The 22,632-nt window shown below is 36.4% G+C and overlaps 1 protein-coding gene across 1 annotated transcript in view; it reads left to right on the top strand.

Annotated features, from left to right (window-relative positions):
* The window catches only part of LOC129080411 (cytochrome P450 20A1), a 64,522-nt gene extending 42,618 nt beyond the window's left edge, over positions 1 to 21,904 (top strand). The window contains exons 9-13 of the mRNA XM_054585817.1: positions 1,682 to 1,802; positions 7,321 to 7,432; positions 10,455 to 10,519; positions 19,674 to 19,763; positions 19,891 to 21,904. Coding sequence (XP_054441792.1) covers positions 1,682 to 1,802; positions 7,321 to 7,432; positions 10,455 to 10,519; positions 19,674 to 19,763; positions 19,891 to 20,041 — 539 coding nt within the window. The 3' untranslated portion in view covers positions 20,042 to 21,904. The remainder of the gene's footprint in view (positions 1 to 1,681; positions 1,803 to 7,320; positions 7,433 to 10,454; positions 10,520 to 19,673; positions 19,764 to 19,890) is intronic.
* The last annotated feature ends 728 nt before the right edge of the window (positions 21,905 to 22,632 follow it).

The following is a 22,632-nucleotide window of genomic DNA, read 5'->3' as shown; positions in this document are numbered from 1 at the left end:
AGAAAAAGTAGAGCTGCAGATAGTCATCTTAAGCATAATCTAGGGAAAGAGGTACTGTGCTCCCATGTGTATTGCGCACACATGTTTTTGGCCCAGACTTTCAGGAAAATATCTTAACATTTTAATGTTTTTTAAAAAGATTTTTTAAAATTTATTTTTAGAGAGAGGGGAAGGGAGGGAGACAAACATCAGTGTGTGGTTGACTTTCGCATGCCCCCTACTGGGGACCTGGCTTGCAACCCAGGCATGTGCCCTGACTGGGAATCGAACCTGAGATTCTTTGGTCTGCAGGCTAGGACTCAATCCACTGAGCCACACCAGCTAGAGCTCATTTTAACTTTTTAATTCTAAATCAATGATCATCTTCCAGGGTATTATTTTGCATACAGATATTGTTATTGCTTTCTAGAGTTACACTTTTAATGCATAAGCATAAATAAAAGAATTAAAAACATTTATATTGATATGGAATTAGTACTACCCATGTATAATGTGCATCCTTATTTCCCTAAAAAATTTGGGCAAAAAAGTGTGCATTATACATGGCAAAATATGGTATATATGTAGATGATTTAATTCTTTGAATAGTTGTAATCCCAGTGGATTACTAAAAGAAATATAACTACTCTATTTTCTCTGTTTTATGCTCATCATGTAATTTTCCTCCCTTTTCATTTCTACAGTGAATATAATCCATAAGCAGTTTTAACTGAAAGTAAACCATAAGCTGGTGACTTTCCAATTTTGGTATTCACCAGAATTATTGTGGTATTTATTATAAGTACAGATGCTTGGGTCCTACTCTAAACCTAATAAATTAGAATCTCTGGATGTGAGGTTGTTCCATCAACCAACTTTCAGGTGATTTTTGAGAACCACTCCTAAGCAATAATGAGTTCCGGTCATTAAGCCAGTGTATCTACCATTATAAGTAAAAACTTAAAATATTGATTTGCAGATAAATCTCCTGCTGCTTTGATTTGTATGAATCATTTCATTAGGGCTCCTGAGTGAACTGATAAATCAGTTTTTGATTTTACAAGGTTGAGTGAACCAGACAATCCATCAAAGTTATCAACGTTTAACGTTCCCCGAGATGTGAAATTTATTTATTATCATTACTATTTTACCCAGGTATAATGCATTAAGTGGCTTCAGTTACTTGCCAGTTTAGGAAAGAAACCTTCCAGCCCTGGTCAGGTGGCTCTGTTGGTTGGATTGTTATCCTGTATACCAAAAGGTTGCAGGTTCGATCCCCGGTCAGGGCACATACTTAGGTTGTGGGTCAATCCCTGGTCAGGACATGTATGGAAGGCAACTGATCAATGCGTCTCTCTCCCATCAATGTTTCTCTCTCCCTTTCCCTCTAAAAAATATAAACATATCCTCATGTGAGGATTAAGAAAGAGAGAGAGGAAAGGAGGGAGGGATAGAGAAACAAAGGAAAGAAGGAATCTTTCAGATTGCACTCTCTCTTTTGGGGGCTATTCTGTAAATATTTTTGTCCTCTTCAATGAAATATAAATCCTGTGAACAACTTTGTTTTATTTATTTGTTTTTGGTAGCGTTTATCTTTTGTATCAGAAAAAAAGGGAAGATAACAAAAAATGTTTTTTTCTTACTCTGTGCCCAAACTATCAGTTAGCTATTTTCATTGTTATTAATATAAATTTTCACTTAGTGTGCACCTGGGCAATCTGTTTTTTAACCACCTCTGAAGAAGTGCAGAAAAAACTATATGAAGAGATAGACCAAGTTTTTGGGAAGGGTCCTGTTACCCCAGAGAAAATTGAGCAGCTCAGGTAAGAATACAAGAAAAGGAAGAGGAAATCATTAAAAGGTAAATGTGAACTGGTTTGACTATCTAACTTAAAGATAATGTTAATTTCTGAGAAAACTATGCATCTATATAGGACTTAAAATATTTACATAAAATTTTAATAGGTAATTTACTTTTAAAAACTGTATGGTAGTTTTACAGAAGCTTTATATTAACCTGTATAAAACAGTGTCAGTGTTGTCATGAAAGTGGAACATTCATACCTTGTTGGTGGGTATGGAAAATAGTAAGTACAGTCCTATAGGAAAACAGTGTGGCAGGAACTTATAAAGTTAAATATACACTTACCATATATGACCCAGCAATTCTATACCTAGACATTCACCCAAGAGAAATAAAAATAAATGTCCACACAAACCTGTATGCACATGTTCATAGCAATATTATTTGTAGTAGCAAAAAACTAGAAGCAGTCCAGGTGTTTATCAACTGGTGAATAAACAAATTGTGTTGTATCAGTACCATGGAATATTACCAAGTAATAAAAAGTAACGGTCATTGAAAAGGAAGTCTAGGACCTGGCCAGGAAGCTCAGTTAATTTGAGGAGGGGTCTCCAACTCCTGGGCCGTGAGCGAAGCTTGCCTGGGTGAGCCAGCGAAGCTCACCTGAGTGGGGCCTCCTGTCTCCCCCAACCCCCTACCCCTGTCTTCATGAGACTAGTCCCTGGTGCCAAAAAGGTTGAGGTCTGCTGGGTTAGAGCATTGTCCCGATATGCCAAAGGTTGAGGGTTCAGTTCCTGGTCAGGGCACATACAAGAATCAACCAATGAATGCATAAGTAAGTGGAACAATAAATCAGTGGTTTTTTCTCTATCTCCCTAAAATAATAATTAAAAAAGGGAAGTCTAAACGTTTTCACTTGTGAAACATCTAATTATTAAAGCAGAGAAATTGATTGTTGGGATACTTGACTGTTTTAGACTGATGGGAGGACTGGATAAAATATAAGCTAGTGTTGCCTTTTCATGTTCGCATTTGTGTGAGAAGTGGATTTCATCAGATTAAGAGCAGCCTTACAGATACTATATCAGAAGCATATACCTTGAATAAGCTTTGTCCTTCCGAGGATACAACTTTGAAGTTAACCAAACCTCCCACTTATCACTGATGGGAAGTCTTGGACATCGAGATGGTCACTGTCTTGGGCTGGCCCCTGCAGATAATTCTCACCCTCTGCACAAGTCATTGACTGCATTTCTTTAGTGGGTTTTATTACTATGAAGAAAAACTTATTTCTATGTTTTGACATTAAAAATTATAAGTGGCCAGAGGGGATGGGGGAAAAGAGGACAATGGTGGAAAGAAAGTGTAGGGACTAGACAAAGAATGTGTATGAATGACCCATGGACATGGACAACAGAGTGGGAATTGACTGTGGGAGAAGGGGGTGGGGGTGGGATGGGTGGAGGGGGGTAAAGGGGGGAAAAACTGAGACAACTGTAATAGAATAAACATGATTTATAAATAAAAAAATAAAAGGAAAAATAAAATAAAATAAAATGTTATGCTATAAAAAAAAAATTTATTAGAAGAACCCTGGCTGTGTAGCTCAGTTGGTTAGAACGTCATCCAGATACACCAACGTTGCTGGTTTGATCCCCAGTCAGGGCACAAACAAGCAGCAACCGATGAATGTATAAATAAGTGAAACAACAATCAATGTTTCTCTCTTTACCACCTCTTCCCCTCTCTCTCTAAAATCAATAAATTAAAAAAAATTAAAAAGTAAAAGTAAAAAAAATTGTTTAAAAGAACTTAACAAAACCAAAGCCACAACAAAAAAACCCTGGTGTGTTGTTATTCTGTCATTTTTATGCTTTGGACTGGTTTTATTATTTTTGGAAGTATTATAAGACTTCTGCTAAACTTGTTGAATGTTAAGGAGAAAACAAACTTGGCAAATGTGGAAAACCAGTTACAGAAAATATCTCTGCTAGAGCTCAAGAAACATTAGGGAAAGCACAGAGAAACTTGTCCTCCCTGGTTCTCTAACTGCTGAAAATGTAGATGGAGGACTTGCCTTGAAGATATGTGTGACTTACATTGTTGTCTTTATTTTTGTATTTATAGACAAAAGACCATAAAATAATGTTTCTCAGTTAAATCTACTTAAAATGTAGTTGAGTACAACATACCATTTCTTTTCTTAACTGATGTAAGAAAAGTAATATTTTAAAATAAAAAATAAAGTATTATCAATACACATAACAACATGGAAAATCTCATGCTAAGAGAAGTCAGACACAAAGACTGCCTACAATATAATTTCATTGAGGTGAAATTATAGAAAAGGCAAAACTGACGTGATAGAAAGCAGTGCTTGTCTGGGACAAGGAATGCGGAGGAGATCAACTGCAAAGGGGCAAGAGTAAAGGTTTGGGATGAGGGTGCTGTTCTTATTCTGTGTCTTGCTTGTAGTGGTTATACAATTGTATGCAATTACTAAAATTTATCAAAATATACAGCTAAAATAAATGATATTTTTTAGATTCACATATGTGAAATGAGAAACTAATATATATCAACTAATAGAAAAATAAAAAAAAATTTGAAATATAGATTAATTTTTATATGTAAATTTATATATGTAATAATCTAAAAGACTATTAAGAAATAGCAGCTGTGACTACTTAGCAGATTGGAGTCTGAGACAGTGTAACAAGCAACCCTAATTTGGAGCATCTTTCAACTATGGAAATGAAGATAGGGATATACCCATTGGAAAAACTTGAAGCCATGGGTTCAAGCAACAGGGAGGCTTCTGTTGCAGATTCTTCAAATGTTGGAAGTTTTATTACATTGATATAACTACCTTTAATTTTAAAAGTAATACATAGTTGTCTTTTGAAATTTTTATAATACGGAAGTATATGAAGTAGAAGGTATAGAAGTTACATTATTTGTTCTTTTTAAAAACATTTTTTTTAATCCACACCCAAGAATGTGTTTATTGATTTTAGAGAGAGAGGAAGGGAAAGAGAGAAACATCAGTGTGAGAAAGAGACATCAATCAGTAGCCTCCTGTAAATGCCCTGACCAGGGATTGATCCCACAACCTTTGGTGTACATGACAATGTTCCAACCAAGTGAGCCACCCAGCCAGGGCAGAAGGTACATTATTTGTACGTGTTCCCTTAGGGATAAAAATTGTTAACTATTTTACTACTTTTCCAGATTTTTCTGTGCATGTATACATATATATTTAAAACAAAAAAAATTTAAAAACATTAAAAAATAATTATGTAACATTAATTCCTGTAAATTCCATTTTTTCTCGAAATATTTTTTGGACAGTATGCTTATATGTAGTAACTCCACCACAACCAGTCAGTGATCTAGTTCTGTTTATTCTACTTTCTAAACAACTTTTAGTTGAAAGTTTAGTTTTAGTTCTTTCCATTGTGCCCATTTTATCCAGACCACAATCAACTTGCCTGGGATATTTCAACAGCCTTGGATCTTGTTCCCCTCCAATCCATTCTCCAAACTGCTACTGGAGCCTGTGACTGCACACTGTAGTCACTTCAGGTGCTTTAAAAATACAGATAACCTGGGAGCAATCTCAAACCAACAATTTCTAGCATCAAAGGTTTTCAAAGGCTTCTTGAATGACTCTAATGTGTAGCTAAAGATGAGAGTCGCTGTGCTGGAGTAATCTTTATGTATCTGGGAGTCACATCTGATCAGATGACTTCCCAATTTAAAATCCTTCAGTGACTTCTGGTTGCCATTAAGATAAAAGTTAAACTCACTAACATAGCTTATGGGGCATTTCAATAGCTAAGCTTTGCATTCCTCTCCTACTTTATCTCTTATTACTCTTGCCTGTTCATACACTTGAATTCAGCTATACTGAAATTTTTTTGTTTCTTCAAAGGTACAATGCTCTTTTATATCTTCTAGCTTTTGCAGACTATTTCTTTGTCTAGATTCTCTTTTCCTCTCGGTTTTTTTTCTGCAGGTCATAGTCTCAATGTTTATTTTTCTGCATAGTTCTTTATTTAGTTGGGTGGTCCTTCCATGTGCTCTCTACTAGTTCCCTGAACTTTATCATAAGAGTATACTGTGTTTTGGTAATTGTTCATTCTTGATGTCCCTGCTTTTCTCCCTTCCTCTGTCATCTAGGCTTTGACTTCTTTGAGGGTATCTGTTTTGTTCATTGCTGTAGCTGAGTATGTAATGCAGTGCTTCTAATGTAGTACATACCCAATAAATATTTGTTCAGTGGGGAAAGGAAGGATGTTTCCTCTTTGGTTCCTGTTGTTTTTAGATATAAACAATCAGCATTCTTATGCTTACATCTTTGCTAATATTTCTGCCGTATTTTGCTGTGTATAATGCATACTTTTTTGCCCAAATTTCTGAGGGAAAAATAAGGATGCACATTATACATGGATGTTATTACATACTGTGGGTATAATAATCCTGTGTATAATGTGCATAAAACATGGGTGCATATTATTCATGGGTGTGCATTATACACAGCAAAATATGGTAATGTTCTATTAATAAATAATGAGATTGTTATTTAAGGATATATGCAATAGTATAGTGCTTCATTTTTTAAAGCTGTAAAATTAAAATAAGATCTATGAGGTTCTTTTAAGGATTAAAAAAGATACTGCATAGAAACTAAGAGAACTGGCTCATGGCAAGATTTCAATACATTTTAGTTTTATTCTTCTCTAGGTGATACACACTTAATATTCTTATACTGTAAATTGCCAAATTACCCTCCAGAAAGGTTATACGAATTTATATTTCTATCAATCAACTATGAATGTCTTTTTCCCAAATTTTTATTAATAATGTCTCTTGTCATTCTTTTTCATGTTTGTTAACCTGGAAGTAAAAACTGCTTTGACTGGCAATCTTTCAATTGTTAGTGAGGCTGAATATCCATTTCATATGTTTGCAGGCCACATTTATTTATTTTCTTAATTGCTTTTTTATATTCTCTGTCCATATATCTATGGGGGTGTTGGATTATTTTAATTGTGGATTTTCAAAGAGCTTTGCTACATTAAAGATATATTTACTATAAATATTTTTCCTAGTTTTTAAAATTTTATATATGATTGCAAATATATTTTTAAAAATCCATAATCAGGTTATTTGTATTTTTCTTTGTTTTCTATCATTGTGTCAATATTTATATAATTTTTGATTAGAAGAGTCCTTTATTAAATTTTTATTACATTCCATATTAAAAATAAAGGAATTTTCTATTTAAAAATTATAAAAATGTTTTGAGTTTTCTTCTGGTACTTTTAAAGATGTTTTTATTTGTTTAAATATTTACCCACCTGGATTTTATATACTTCTAATATATAACATATCTTCAAACAAGAAAGAATTATCATGTGACTATTTCAAATTAAGAAGGTTATGAAAGTTGTTGAATGATATTTTGTAAAGTATGTACCTTTCAAACTGCTTCTCCCAAAGTAAAGATCTCAAAGAACATTTCTTTTAAACAGATACTGTCGGCGGGTGCTTTGTGAAACTGTTCGAACTGCCAAACTGACCCCAGTTTCTGCCCAGCTTCAAGATATTGAAGGAAAGATCGACAAATTCATTATTCCTAGAGAGGTAGGAAACATTTAATATGTCTGTCCAGAAGGTATCTAGCCATGTAATATGAAAAATAGAGACATTTATTGAATGAGATACAAGATACAAGAAACACTATACATAGGACAATGATGCCTCAGTCCCCTTCAAAGTAAAGGCACCTTGGGACCTCACACAGTTCTCCCAGTCACCATCAGCTGGCCTTTTGTATTTTCCTGAATCTCATCGATGCTCTGAAATTTCTTCCCTTTCAAAGGTGATTCTAGTTTTGGGAAAAGCCAGGCGTCACAGGGTGCCAGATCTTGGCTTTAGTGGGAATGAGTCACCTGGGTGATTTGATGTTTTGCTAAAAAACTCTGCATGAGACATGGTACATGAGCGGGCTTCTTTTCATGATGAAGCTCCTAATCACCAGTTGCGCACAGTTGTGGCCTTCTGAATCATCTGAATAGTTTCTCCAGAGGAATCTTCAAGCTTAATGCAAATTTGATGCAGATTCTTTGCTCTGTTCACTCAGTTGTTTTGAATGCGATGGCCGCACAGTACAGTTCACTCAACGGCATCTGCTGCCTCCACTTCCTAGTACAGTGCAGTCATGATTGTTCACACATGTGCATTTCAGTCTACTTTCCTTTGCTGCCAGGTCACTTCGCTGGCATGCAAATCGTTCCTGTTATTGTATTTTGCCATGTATAATGTGCATCCATGTTTTTGGCCCAAACTTTCAGGGAAAAAATCTTTTAATTTTTTAATTCAATTATGTATTTATTTATATTTAGAAACAAAACCAACTATCATATTCCAGGGTATTATTTTGCATATGGATATCATTATTACTCTTTATGCATAAGCATAAATAAAAGAATTAAAAACATTTATATAGATACAGAATTAGTACTACCTATGTGTAATGTGCATCCTTATTTTTGCCTCAGAAATTTGGGCAAAAAAGTGTATTATACATGGCAAAATATGATATATTAACAATGGATGGATTTTTTTCTGGACATACCTCTTATGCTTGTTTTAATGTTCAACGTAAGAAAAAGCTCCCTTCCTTATGGGTACTGCTGTTAATAGTTTATGTGGCTCTGGCTGCTGTGGCTCAGTGGATTGAATGCCAGCCTGTGAATCAAAATGTCACAGGTTCGATTCCTGGTCAGGACACGTGCCTGGGTTGCCAGCCAAATCCCCAGTTGGGGACGAGGGAGAGGCAACCAATCTCTCACACATCAATGTTTCCCTTTCTCTCTCCCTCCCTTCCCATCTCTCTAAAATAAATAAATAAAACCTTAAAAGATAGTTTGGTGTGTATTTTTATAGATCTTTTTCTTTGTATGTATATTACTTTTTGTGTGTATGTATATGTATTTTAAAAACTGAATTTTTAGGTGAAAGTTTACTCTTTATATATTGTTCTTTAATTTTCTTCTTTTATTGATTGTATCATGGCTACTAGTACAACTGGAACTTGATACAGATTCAGCTCATTATTTTTAATGGATGCATAGTATTCCATTGGTGGCAGTGGTGAGAATGGTACCTGGTGTTAGACTGGTGGGGTCAGACCAGACCTTGGTTGAGCAACCTCAGTACTTGAGTTCTGGCTAGGAAAGAATTTAGAGCCAAGGCTCAAGCTATAAGAATTTATTTAGAAAGTTACATAGGTAAAAGTGATTCATAGAAAGTTCCAGAGGCAAAAGAAGGGTCCTTGGAGCTTAGGAGAGGGGAAGGTAAAGGTAATGTACCTGGGGGTGTAAGGGGGGGGTGGGGAAAGGCTTGTGGGTTCTCCTGGGAGGAAGAGCGGGTTGGATCCTCCTCTGAAGGGCTTTTAAGGGTGGGGATTTTAGGGGAGGTACCAGCTTTCCAGATATGTCCTTTCAGGGTTGTGGTTTCCACTGATTGGTTGTTAGCAGGGCAGGGGGTCATCTAGTCAATGCAGCTGGTCCTGAGGTCAGTTGCGGAGTCACTTGTCTGGTTTTGCTGCTTTTTTGGGTCCTGGAGCTGTAACACACCTGAGACCTAGATGTATTTGCTGCGGGTCAGAACCCCCTTGTTCTGAGGCTTCTCCAGCGCTCTTGTTCTCCCTCTAAAGGAGTCTAACCTGCGTAACTAGCAACATGTCAGGGGAGAAGAGGTCAGGGGAGGGTCCAAGCCTCATAACAAGAGGTATGATAGGGGAGGAAAGGTCAGTTTAAGGGCACCTAGGGCTTTCTACCCTTGTGTACCTGGGCCATCCTTCTTGCTCTGCTGATGTTTAACTGCTTATCACATGTGAACCATAATTTATTTAGGCAGTCCTCATAAATGGAAATTAGATTGGTATTTTTATTACAAATTATATACTTATACTAGTATTAGAGCCTTAGAAATGGAGTTTTTAGGTCAAAGTGCATAGTATGTTAAATTTAAATTGTCATCTAAAAGGCATTTTTTAAATTTTTATCAACAATGTACGAGAAAGCCTTTTCTCTCCATATCCTCACCACCTCTGGCTTTATGAATCTTACATATTTTGTGAATTTTATATAAAATTGTCTTAAGATTTTAATTTGTTATTCCCTAATCGTTGGAGAGATTGAGCATCTATATACAAATATATATATATTTAAATATATAAATACTTTGTATTCCTTCTTTGGTGAATTATCTGCTTGTTACTCACTATTCTTTCTAGTGAACTTCTATGTCTTTTTATATATTACACATACTGTCAGTTATATGGCAAATATTTTTTTGTGGTATTATTTACTCTTACTGGTGTTTATGGAATGTTTTGTTTTTTTTTGACTGGATGCAGTTTTTTAAATTTTTATATAGTTTAGTCTGCTATTATTTATGGCTCTTGTGACATGCTTATGGATGCCTTCCCCCTATAAGTTTACCAAAATAATGGTTTCTGTTTTCTTTTATTATTTTATATTTTTAGTTTGTATTTATTATCTATATTAAAAGAACTTTTAGGATGAGTTGGCTTTTTGGGAGTCATTTTGTTTCTCTTAGGCCTTCACTAACTAGAGTATTTTTTTTCTTTTTGCAGACCCTTGTTCTTTATGCTCTTGGTGTGGTACTTCAGGATCCCAGTACTTGGCCATCACCATATAAGTATGAAATATCTGTCACTGTCATTGTGATTATTGATTTTTATGTGTTTTATGTTTTGCATTCCTTTTCTAAGTTTTGAGGAGAAAATTTAATATGTGACAATAACACATTTGTATCTTCCCTTTATATCTCCTCCTCACTACTTTTCTTTCATAAATCTGCTCTCTGCTACTCTTACCTTCTCCTATTACTGCTTCTGTCCTAAGATCTATTTAATTACCTGATCTCTACAACTACTTTTTAATTTCAATGGAATTCTGGAATTCTTTTCATTTTTTTAAGTGGGTATTGCTTATGCAGTTTCTTTGTTTTCCTACTATTGGTTTCAATTAGTAAGTACTTTAATCAAGTTCAGAAAATAGGTTTTGTGTATATAACTGTTGTGTGAGAATAGCAAGGAGGGAAAAATTGAAGAAAACAGCTGCTTTTGTTTGCTTCCTAGGTAAGCATCAGGTAAAATCTTAGGGAAACGGATTAAGATGCACTGCCCTGGAAGAAGGTTATGTATTGAGTTGATTAAGGATAAAGCGGCTCTGTGAAAAGCGGGGGTTGGGGGGGGGCGGGGGGGGCAGGGTTGGTGGCATGGTTGAATTACTAGAAACCTACTTTTGGAGGATAAGGATGAGACATATTATGTGTGCCTGTCATTTTAGTTATTAATATTATAATGATATTAAAGGAAGTCTGTTAATAAATGAAATAGCTTTTCAAAATATGCTATTAAGTAAAAATTGACTAAATTTATATTCTAAGTGGCTTTTATAGCAAAATTAAAGATATGCATTTGTGGATCAGAAAATCTAGGTTGCAAATTAAAAAATCCAAAAAGAATATATGTTAACATGTGGAAATCATTTTTAGGAATCAAATGTAATCAGATTTAGAGAGTGTTAGTAATCATGTTGTATGATAAGGAAAAGCTTACCGAAGTTAGGCATCTCCTTACCCATCCCTTTGAGAAGGTCTAGAGATTCATTCTTTTTTTTAAAGATTTTACTTATTTATTTTTAGAGAGGGGAAAGGAGGAAGAGATGGAGAGAAACATTAATGTGTGGTTGCCTCTTGAGTGCCCCCTACTGGGGCCCTGGCCCACAACCCACGCATGTGCCCTGACTGGGAATTGAACTAGTGACCCTTTGGTTCACAGGCTGGTGCTCAATATACTGAGCCACAACAGGAAGGGCTAGAGATTCATTCTTATCAGCACTTTGAGATGATACTAAGGGGCAATTCACACAGAAAAACGTTCATAGGACTGAGATAGATCTTGTGGAGACAACTAATTACAGTTTAAAATATATTTGTCACACAGAGGATAATGAAGAGATTGACTTTTTTACTAAATAATGCTCTTGAGGTCAATGTGTATGTTGCGTATCTTTTTATGGTTGAGTAGTATTGTCTTGTATTGATATATCAGAGTTTGTTCAATCTTTTACCCACTGAAGGATACGTGGGTTGTTTCTAGGATTTTGCTATTATGAATGAAATTTTTATAATGTTCGTATGCAGATTTTGTGTGAACACAGGGTTTCATTTCTTTGGGGAAAATGCCCAAGAGTACGATTGCTGGGTTATGTGGTTAGTGCATGTTTTGTTTTGCTGGAGACTGCTAGGCTATTTTTCAGACATTCTCACCAGTTATGTTTGAGAGATTCAATTACTCTGCAGCCTCAGTAGTATTAACTATTATCACTATTTTTAAAAGTTTTATTTCCTATATGTATGTGGTGATATATTATTGTGGTTTTTATAAGTTTTATTTTGAGTGAATAACTGACATTAACTTACTTTCCCTATATAAATATGTCTAGATATGATTTATTTACAAAAATGCGCAGAAGTGTGTTTTTACTGTTACAATATTGACATTATTTCAGAGCAAGAAACCTTGGGTCAAATTCTATGATTTAAATGGACAATAATGTAAATATTACTCTATACCAAATGATGAAATATTATCAACTTTAAAAAGCCAAACTAAAATAAAATTCTCAACTGAAAAGAATGAAGGCAAACATCAAAAACCTCAATATAGACTAGGACGAGGTGGTGACATAGCAGCTTCCTGAATATCTGTCTTCCCACAGACACTGAATGTATGGCTATGCACAAGCAGTTCTTCCTAGAGAAATCCAGAAAGTAGCTGAGTGACTTCTACACAGTTGGCAAATGATAAAATACCTGCATTGAAACAAATAGGAAAGGCTAAGGCATGTTCTTGCCATAAATCCCACCCCACCCTAGCACAGTGCCATACGATTAGGAGGAAACCCCCAATTCCTAGCTTTTCCCTGAGTAGAAGGATTTGGACTGTACATTTAGTGCCCCAGCTTTGAAGACCCTCACCTGTGAGAGATGTGCTCCCAAAACCTGGCTCTGAAAGCCATGGGGGTTTGTGTTTGAGTCCCACAGGACTGTAGCAAATGGAGCAGCAGTTCTTAATGAAACCACAATGGGAGCCCAAGCACTTACTCTGCTGTCCCCCATGGTTCAGAGCAGAGGGAAAAGGCGAAACATCCATCTCCCAGTCTTTCTTTCCATGGAAGAAGGCTGACTGCATACTTTACAAACTGCTTACTGTGAGTCCAGCTTCTAACCAGCACACATCTAATTACTGGCTCTGATCCTCCCCTGAGCTTGAAGGAGCCAGTGGGCAGCTTCTTCCTCTGGCCCATTCCAACAGTAAAACTGAGTTGCCAGCATCTCCTTTGTGTGCACATCTTGTTCCCAAACTTCTACAGCTGCTATCTGAGGGTCATGCTTCAAATCACCTCGCTCTGATAGCCGTTGGGACTTGTGTTCATGAATCCTACAGGACTGTAGTAAACAAAGAAGCAGTGTTAACAGGCATGCAGGTACTTGCTGTGTCTTGCCCCCAAGGTTCATGCAGAGGGAACAGGTGAAAATGGCCATCTCCCCTCTTTCTCTGGAAGGGATTAGACTGCATACCTTACAAGCTGCTGGCTGAGGGTCTGTCCTTTAATTACCATACATCGAGGTGGTAACTATGATCTTCCCCCATGCTTGAAAGAGCTGGTGGGCACTTCTGCTGCCTTCTAGCTCCAACAATAAAGCCAACCTGCCAGTATCTCCCAGGAAGGAGCTTGTCCACACACCTAGCAGTCCAGCTTTTAAGGAGAGGCCTCCATTACTAGCTATGTTAGCCCATGGGACTTGGCATTCACAAGTCCCAGAAGACTATAGCAAACAAAGAAACCATTTTTAAATGGGTACAGGAGCGTCCCCATGGCTATACCCCTGGGTTCCACGCAGAAAACATACACAAATTCCAGTCTCTCAGTTTCTCCTTGGAAGAAATTTGACTACATACTTTTTCAGCTGCTGCCTGACAGTCCAGAATCAGTCAGCATCTAGGGGCTGACAGTGACCCTCTCCTTTTAGACACAGACGGGTCTTGGCATACCCTCAACTACTGGAAGCCACTACAATTGAAGACAGCAACTTCAATAATCACAAAAGTTTGAAAGGAAATCAAGAACTCAGGCTGGGCTAATTAATTAGAGTTATCTCCTACGCAAGACTTCTGTCAAGACTGGAAGAGGTGTCTCTTTTATCTAATGTGAAGAAACCAACGCAGAAAGCCATGGAAAATGAAGAAACAAGGGAATGTGTTCCAAACAAACGAGCAAGATAAATACTCAGATACTGATCTTAAGGAAATGGATATAAGTAATATACACAGTAGAGAATTCAATATAATAATCAAAATGATGCTCACAGAGGTCAGGAGAAAAACTGTGAACAAAGTGAGAATTTCAACAATGAGATAGAAAATATTAAAAAATACCAAACTGTTTGCATTTCTCTGATGATTAGTGGTGTTGAGCATCTTTTGATATGTCTATTGGCCATCTGTATGTCTTCTTTGGAGAAATGTCTATTCAGGTCCACTGACCATTTCTTAAATTGGATTGTTTATTTTTTGTGTTATGTTGTATGAGTTCTTTATAAGTATTTATTTAAAAAAGTGTTATGTAATGTCCTTCTTTGTCTCTTTTTATGGCCTTTGTTTTGAAATCTATTTTGTCTTGAAATAAGTGTTGTTACCCCAGCTTTTTTTCATGTCTTTCTGCTTGGAATATTTTTTTCATCCCTTCACTTTTGGTCTGTGCAGATCTTTTGTTCTGAGATGGGTCTCTTGAAGACAGACCCATATATGCAGGTCATTTTTATTATTCATTCAAGTATGCTATACTTTTGAATGGGGCATTTAACCCATGTACACCTAAGGTTATTGATAGGTACTTATTCATTTCCATTTTTTCCCTTGGTACCCATATTCCTCTCGCTTTCTTTTTCTTCTTCTTAAACCAGTCCCTTTCGCAACTCTTGCAGTGCTGCTTTGGCTGAGATGTATCCTTTTAGCCTTTTTTTTTTTTTTTTTGGTCTGGGAAACTCCTTATTTCACCTTTTAAATGAGGGCCTTGCTGGGTAGAGTAGTTTTGGTTGCAGGTCTTTGCTTTTCGATACTTGAATACTTCTTGCCATTCCCTTTGGGCTTGTAGTGTTTCTGATGAGAAATCAGCTGATAGCCTTATCAGAGCTCCCTTGTTAGTACTAGCCCTTTGTCCCTTGCTGCCTTTGAGATTCTCTCTTTGTCTTTAAATTTTGCCATTTTAATTATAATGTGTCTTGGAGTGGGCCTCTTTAGGTTCATCTTAATTGGGACCTCTGTGCTTCCTGGACTTGGGTAATTTTTTTCTCTCATCAAGTTAGGAAATTTTACTGTCATTACTTTTTCAAACAGATTTTCTACCCCTTGCTCCTCTTCTCCTTGTGGTATCTTTATGATAAGGATATTATTACCTTTCATGTTGTCCTGCAGCAACCTTAAACCCTCTTCATTCTTTCTGAGTCTTTTTTCACTTTGTTGCTCTGTCTGGTAGTTTTTTACTACCTTGTCCCCTAGCTTGCCAATTTGATCCTCTGCTCCATATGGCCTGCTTTTAATTCCTTCTGATGTATCCTTCATTTCAGATACTGTATTCTTCATTTCCTCCTGGCTCTTACAGTTTCTGTGTCCTTTTTCATGCTGGTATAGTTTGCAGTAAGTTCCTTGTAGCTTCCATAGAGTTCCTTGTAGTTCTCACTGAGCTCTTTGAGCATCCTTATAACCATTTTTTTGAACTCAATGTCTGATAGTTTTCTTGCCTCAATTTCATTTAGCACTCTTTCTGGGGATTCCTCTTTTCCTTTCGATTGGGGGTGGTGTCTTCAGCTCCCCACTTTAGGTGACTCTTCTTATTTGTGTCTGTGTATTGAATTGATCTGCTTTGACTGCCTGCCTTCATGGTGTGACCTTCTGTGGTAGGAGACCTATGGGACTCAGTGGTGCAGTCTCCTTGATCTCCTTAGCTGGATACTCTTGGAATGTTCTTTATGCTGTTTTTGTGGGCTCCCTGGTTGTAACTAGGTTTTGGTTGTTGTTGGGTTATTCTTTGGTGGGTCCCTCCCTTTGGTTGGTTTCCTGAGAGTCACACTGTCCACCACGTCTTGAATGTTGTTGAACAGATGCTGCTAGAACAAAACCAAACAACCCAGGAAATAAACCCACACCTGCAAAAATAACCTCCACCCACAACCACACCTGTTAACAGCAAATGAGAAAATACTAATAAAGGTTTAAAGAGATTAAGACTATTAGAAGAAAGGAAAAATGAATATGAGATAACTAACGGAAAGAAAAATGACTTTGAGAGGGTAGATGGAGGAGATATAATAAGAGCAGGGAATAGAAACAAGGCAAAGAAGGAAAGAAAATAAAAAGTAAAAAAAGAATAGAGCATGAGGTTTAAGCAAAAATTTTAAAAAATATGTAGTGCAAAAAAGGAACCAAATTGGAGCCACCACAGCAATATCAGTGACAAATGAGCAAAGATTAATATAGGTGGAATGGAAATTAGGAGCAAAAAAAGAAGAAAGAAAAGCTTAGAGGTCTAGAGGAAAGAAAAATGATTTTGAGAAGATAAAGTGTGAAAAAATATTAAGAATGAGGAATGAAAACCAGGCTAAGACAGAAAAAGTTAAAATTTAAAACAAAAAAGGAAGAAAGGGCCGGAGGAAGCCAAAATGGAGTAGGAGAGGGGAATGGTAAAATTTGAGATCGAAATATGAAAATAGTAAAGACCTATAAATAAAATTAAAGAAATGCAACAACCACCACCATGTCCACAATCAGGGAGCAAAGATTGATAAAGGTGAAGAGAGAATAAGAGTATTCAAAGACCAGGATAGAGAATGTGAGATGACTAATGACAAGAAAAATTAAGGCTGGAGGCAGGGAGAAATGATGAGTATGGAATAGATGCAAGTTGTAGCAAGAGAAAAAATAAAATTTAAATAAAAAATAAGAAGAAGAATGCCCTGACTAGTGTGGCTCAGTGTATTGAGTGCCAGCCTGCAAACCAAAGGGTCTCTGGTTCGATTCCCAGGCAGGGCACATGCCTGGGTTAGGGGCTGGATCCCCAGTGTGGGGGTGCATTAGAGACAACCACACATTGATGTTTTGCTCCCTTTCTTTCTCCTTCCCTTCCCTTCTCTAAAAATAAATAAATAAAATCTTTTAAAAAATAAGGTAAAATAGAGTAAGAGAAAGAAGGAGCAATATATGAGATTTTAATTAAAGTAAAATATAAAATCTAGTGAAATAATAGGCACAAGCTTGAAGGAAAAGGAATAAATGTTAAAAAGCTATGTAGGAGAGAAAATAATGCAAATAATCAAGACTGTGGTGGTATTCATCTCAGTAGAATCCAGTGTTTACCATTGTCTTCTCTTTATGGATCCCCCTCTGACAATGTCAGATGGTGTCCTAGTTTGGCCCTAGGCATCCTGTTCAACTATGAGTGATCCACAGTCTGTGACTTTGTCCTTCAGATTTGGCTAGTTCCCACTGTTCTGCCTTGCCAGCATTCCTTCAGCCCAGGGGCCAGGAGTGGTTCATTTAATGACCCGAGAGAACTGCCAGTACCTTCTCTACCTGCCTCCAGAGGGGGTCTCTGGTGTGATCAGGAGGGTGGGAACCCTGAGTCATTCCCAGGGCACACTGTTCAGTCTTCAGGGAAGATGGTGGGAGTGTTGTTCCACCCTCTTGCCGCATATATTGGTCTGTCCCAATAATCTATGACTAATGGTGAATTAGCTGTCCATTTCCTGTGGGGTACCAATCTGTATAAAAGGGGCCACTCTTTCCTGCTTGGGGCTGATGGAAACTCTGTCTAGGCCCTGAGTTTGGGTGGGGCCCTGAACACCCCTTGTTGCACCTGTCTCTAATCTCTCTGCTCTGTGGTTTCAGTGGATCAGGGCCTGAAGAACAGTATAGCATGTAGTGTCTGGTAAAAAGGACCCTTTCAGAGCCTATTTCTTCTTTCCCCTGCAGAAATGCACCCAGCATGGGGCTCCTGAGCTTGATCTCTCTGATCTGTAGAGCCTGTAATCCCACAAGAGGCTGTTGGGTTTGCCTGTGTGTGAGGGGATCTGCCTGGCTGCAGGGTATCTCAGGTGTCCAGTCCCCAGCCTGTCACTCTCTCCCAGAAGACTCGGGCCCAGACTTTCCCTTCTCTACAGTCCCTTGCACACCTGTTGTGCTGGGTTGGATTCCATAGTCCCTTCAGGGTGATTCTGTCCCTCTGAGTTCTTTGTTGTCAGAGCTGCTGCACACGCATGCACATGCACTTGATCACCGGGTCCCTGCCCAGTTTCAAGTCTTGTCTCAGCTTTTCTTTGAAAAGAGTTTCTGTGTGGCCTCCCTTGCTGCAGCTCTGAGCCCTGTGGAACCTGTTCTCCAGCCTCCCCCAAAATCACAGAGCCCTGGAGAACCTGTGCTCCCCCTCCCCCCAAATCACAAAGTTGCTCTCAGTCAGGGCTGGTCACAGCTTGCCATAGCCTTCAACAGTTTTAGATAAAGTTTCTCTCTAGATCTCTCCTGGATGGCGCTGGGAAGAGTCCTGCAGCAATACTGTAACACAGGACAGTGGCAGGGTGCTCTGCTCGCTCCCTTCAGTAATGCTCAGTCTCAGGCAGGCCAGCTCCCACTATGCTATTTTTGCAGCCACCACTTCCCCGGCTGTCTCTCTGTGCCCCCGAGCTCACAACTGCTGAACTGATCCGCAGTTGCCCTGAATCTGCACAGCTAGAAGTGCCGGGGTGCGCAGTGGTGGTGGCAGTTGCTCCACTAGAAGATGCAGGGCCTCCTGCACACAAGTACCCTGCAGGTGGGCAGGCTCTTGCCCACACATGCACACTTCCCAGACTCTCGTCCATGTATGCACTCACACACGCTCTCACTCGCACTCTACTGGCTTTTCAAGTTGATTGCTATGTGATTTAGCTAGCAAGTGGATGGTACTTCCAGCTACTCTGCAGCCATCTTAGATCCCCTTGTCTTTTATTTCTGGTTTCATTTATTAGGGTTCTCTTTCTCCTTTTCTTGATGAGTCTGGTTAAATGTTCACCCTTTAAAAAAAACATTTGTTTTGGAGATGAAATTTTATGCTCCATAGTGGGTGGTTTATTTGTTTTAATATATCCATTTTTCCTGCAATTTTTTACAGAGTGAAATTCCGTACAATAAAAAGCCTTTCTTCATTTCTGTCACTTATTAGCACATCTGGATGAAATGTAATTGAGTAATATAACTTTAAATCTGGTGTCTACAATTTTAAGAAATCAATTTAATTGACAAGGCAGTGTAGAATACCTTGCATATAGATTGGATGAGCTCATTTGACAGATATTTTGAACACTCTTAAATATTTATTTTGTGATTTTGTATGATTTATCCTTATATCTGATATGATGATGTAAAAACTGTGTTAAAATTTTATTCATTGCTAAAGCCAGACCAATGTATTTTACATCTATTGTTTAGAATAATAAAATAAGCAGAAAGAGACTATATATGTTAAATAATTTGGAATCATAATAATAGTTGAAATTTAAATGTAATGTCACAGCAGTTTCTATTTGCAGTAGGTTTTAAACTTTATTACATACCTGTGTTCTAACAATATAAATATGTAAATTGCCAATGGAGCGCTTTTGTGATTAGCCCCAAACTTGTTTTGTTTATTTTTAATTAAATACACTGAGGTAACATTTTTAAAAAATTAAGTATCAGTCTTCTTTTTAGGTTTGATCCAGACCGATTTGATGATGAATCAATAATGAAAACTTTCTCATTGCTTGGATTCTCAGGCACACAGGAATGCCCAGAGTTGAGGTGAGATAATAAAGTGAAAGGAAAGATGTCAGACTTCATACTAATACAATTGATGAGAATTAGGAATTTATGTAATTAAGGTGTAATTGTTAATCTTGAATAACTAGTCAACTTTCTTCTTGACTAGGTTTGCATATATGGTGACCACAGTACTGCTGAGTGTATTGGTGAGGAGACTGCACCTACTTTCTGTGGAGGGACAAGTTATTGAAACTAAGTATGAACTGGTAACATCCTCCAAGGAAGAAGCTTGGATCACTGTCTCAAAAAGATATTAAAATGTTACCTGTTTAACTTTGTTGAGGAAAATGGCCATTTAGAAAATCTTTATTGAATCCTTTTACAAACCAAGTAACACTGTGTAATGTAAACACATATAGTACTTTATTAAGTAAATTTCGACTTTTTTATATTAGATTTTCGTAATGCATAATACACATTTGCCTTATCTCTTTCTATGCCATTCTTTGTATATACTTTTCTTAGCTTATCTCTAAAATTAATATTCTGGAAAAGAGAAATTATTTTGCAGAATTTGGAGAATATGTTTTTCTGAATATTCATAAAAGAGACAAAAGCCTATTCACTTTCATACTTCCAATAAATCACCTTAAAGGGAGTAAAAAGGACATTTCATAATTTTATTTCTTGGATTAATATTTTTATTGTCTGAGTATAAATTAATTTATGTTTAATCATTGTTATTAGGTTTCATAATTCATTGGGTAGCCTATCTTGTATTCGCTATTTTTATGCCTCCCCAGACAATGGTGTTCATTTCATGATTTACACAAGTCTCATCATTTTGAAATGTTCCGATCATTTAGAAAATAATATAGTTGTTTTTTAATGCCAAAGTGACAAAATAAAATTGAGGCTTGTTGGTCCTTCTGTTTTGCTGTAAATCTTATTAGCACTAAATTATTCCACTAATTCTCATTGTGGAAAAAACAATTCCTAAATTTATTTATTATGTCATATAGTCAACATAATGAATTTATGACTAAGAAAAGAGAGAGCATTAACCAAAAACAAACCCCCAAAGATGGGTGAAAATAATTGCAAAATATTTGACAGAAATGTTTAATAACCATATTATATATAAAGAGCTCATACAAATTGGTAAGAAAACATACAATTGATAAATGAATCAAAGACATGAATAGTAGCTTTTACAGGAGAAACTAGTAAACTTTTAGAAAAATGATCAGTCTCACTAGTAAGCAAAATATTGGAGCTATTTCAAAGTATTTTAAATATCTTTTAACATTCATACTTTAGTACTGATAAGTTTTATATTTAATAGTTTTTTATTCGTAGCACTATATTTTAGTCCACTTTTTTTGGTTATGCTCTTCTTCAAGACCTCTTTTCTAAAATACATTTTTTAAAGACTACAATTGAAGGAAATATGCCAAGTGCAGATAGAGAGGAAAGGGAGAAAAATGAAAAATGTTGCAAGTGAGCTTATTTTTAAAACTGCTAAATTTAATTTGTAAATTTAGTTTAAAGAATGTACCCTGGTTCTTAATTATTATTTTATGCTGTGTTTGTGGTTAAAGAGCTAACATTTTAGAAATAGTTATGAGTGGTTAGAATTTAATTAGATGCAGGCTTTATTTCTCACAAAAATATTTAATTTATGGAAGAATTTACATTCTAAAACTGTTAAATGTATTCAAAAGTTCCTAATGTCGTCGTTTCTAAAACATATGTTTCTAAATAAATTGTTAAATTTACTCCCACCCAGGTATCATTTTCTCCCGTTCAAGTACTAAGCAGGCCCAACCCTGCCTAGCTTCTGAGATCAGACAAGATTGGGAGCATTCAGGGTGGTATGGCCATAGACCATTTTCTATGGTTTTGTGCACGCATCTTTCTTTGTTGTCCAGGTACCTTCATTAGTTTGGTAAACCAAGTGTTAGAAAAATCAGATGAGATAGATGGGATTTCAAAGTAGGTGAGACCTTATCAGCAGTGATAAAGGCAAAAGAAATACAACAGGGCAGCAGAGCCAGAGTTGACATATTGCCAGCAAATGTGCCCATGTATAATTACTAATAATAATTGGAATCAAGGAAAATAGAGGCTAGAAGAATCATCTAAATAAGTACATTTTATTCATAGTTACATGACTAACTCAAAACATTAAAAGATCATCTTCAAAAGGATTTAAAAAATAAAATACTGTTAATCATGTATAAAATAAGTTGTTCATTCACTGTTGTTCTTACTTGGCCCTTTGCATTTATCAAATGACTGAAATTTTAGTAGCCTCAATGTCACTGATGGTTCATAGCATAACTCTACCAGAACTCTCACTTGAGTTTTGTAGCTTTTTGGGTTTTTTAAAACTATTTGTTCACTGATTGTGATGTGCATTCTTTTTGATAGTTCAGCAGTTTATTGTTAAAAACATCAGTACAACACATTTTTATGGAATGATAGGGCTTTTCCAAACGTGCTCATAAAATGCAAGGCAGAATTAATCCTATACATGTGTTTGGGAAAAATGAAAACCTCATATGGTGTTTATTTGGCCCACAAATGTACAATTTCATTTTTTTATATAAATAGATTATATTTTATTCATAGGCCTTCTGTCAAAATTTGTTTTCTTTATCTTAAAATAGTTTATATTTTAAAAATAAAATGTTTTGTTTTTTATTATGAAAATTATATAGGTTCATTGTAGAAAAACCTAGGACATATAAAAATATAAAAATAGCAAATATAGTCAATGATAGTCCCACTACTTGAAGTTAGTGAGTGTTAAGCTTGTGAGACAGATCCTTCTACTCTCTTTTGTATCCACATATTTCTATAGACATACTATATATACTGTTCTCTTCATTTAGTATATTATGAA

This window comes from Pteronotus mesoamericanus, unplaced genomic scaffold, assembly GCF_021234165.1.
Source record: "Pteronotus mesoamericanus isolate MK-2021 breed Mesoamerican mustached bat unplaced genomic scaffold, CSHL_Meso_final contig_90, whole genome shotgun sequence".
Classification (NCBI taxonomy): domain Eukaryota; kingdom Metazoa; phylum Chordata; class Mammalia; order Chiroptera; family Mormoopidae; genus Pteronotus; species Pteronotus mesoamericanus.
The sequence above is the reverse complement of the archived record's forward strand: the minus strand, read 5'-3'. Positions and strand labels throughout refer to the sequence as shown.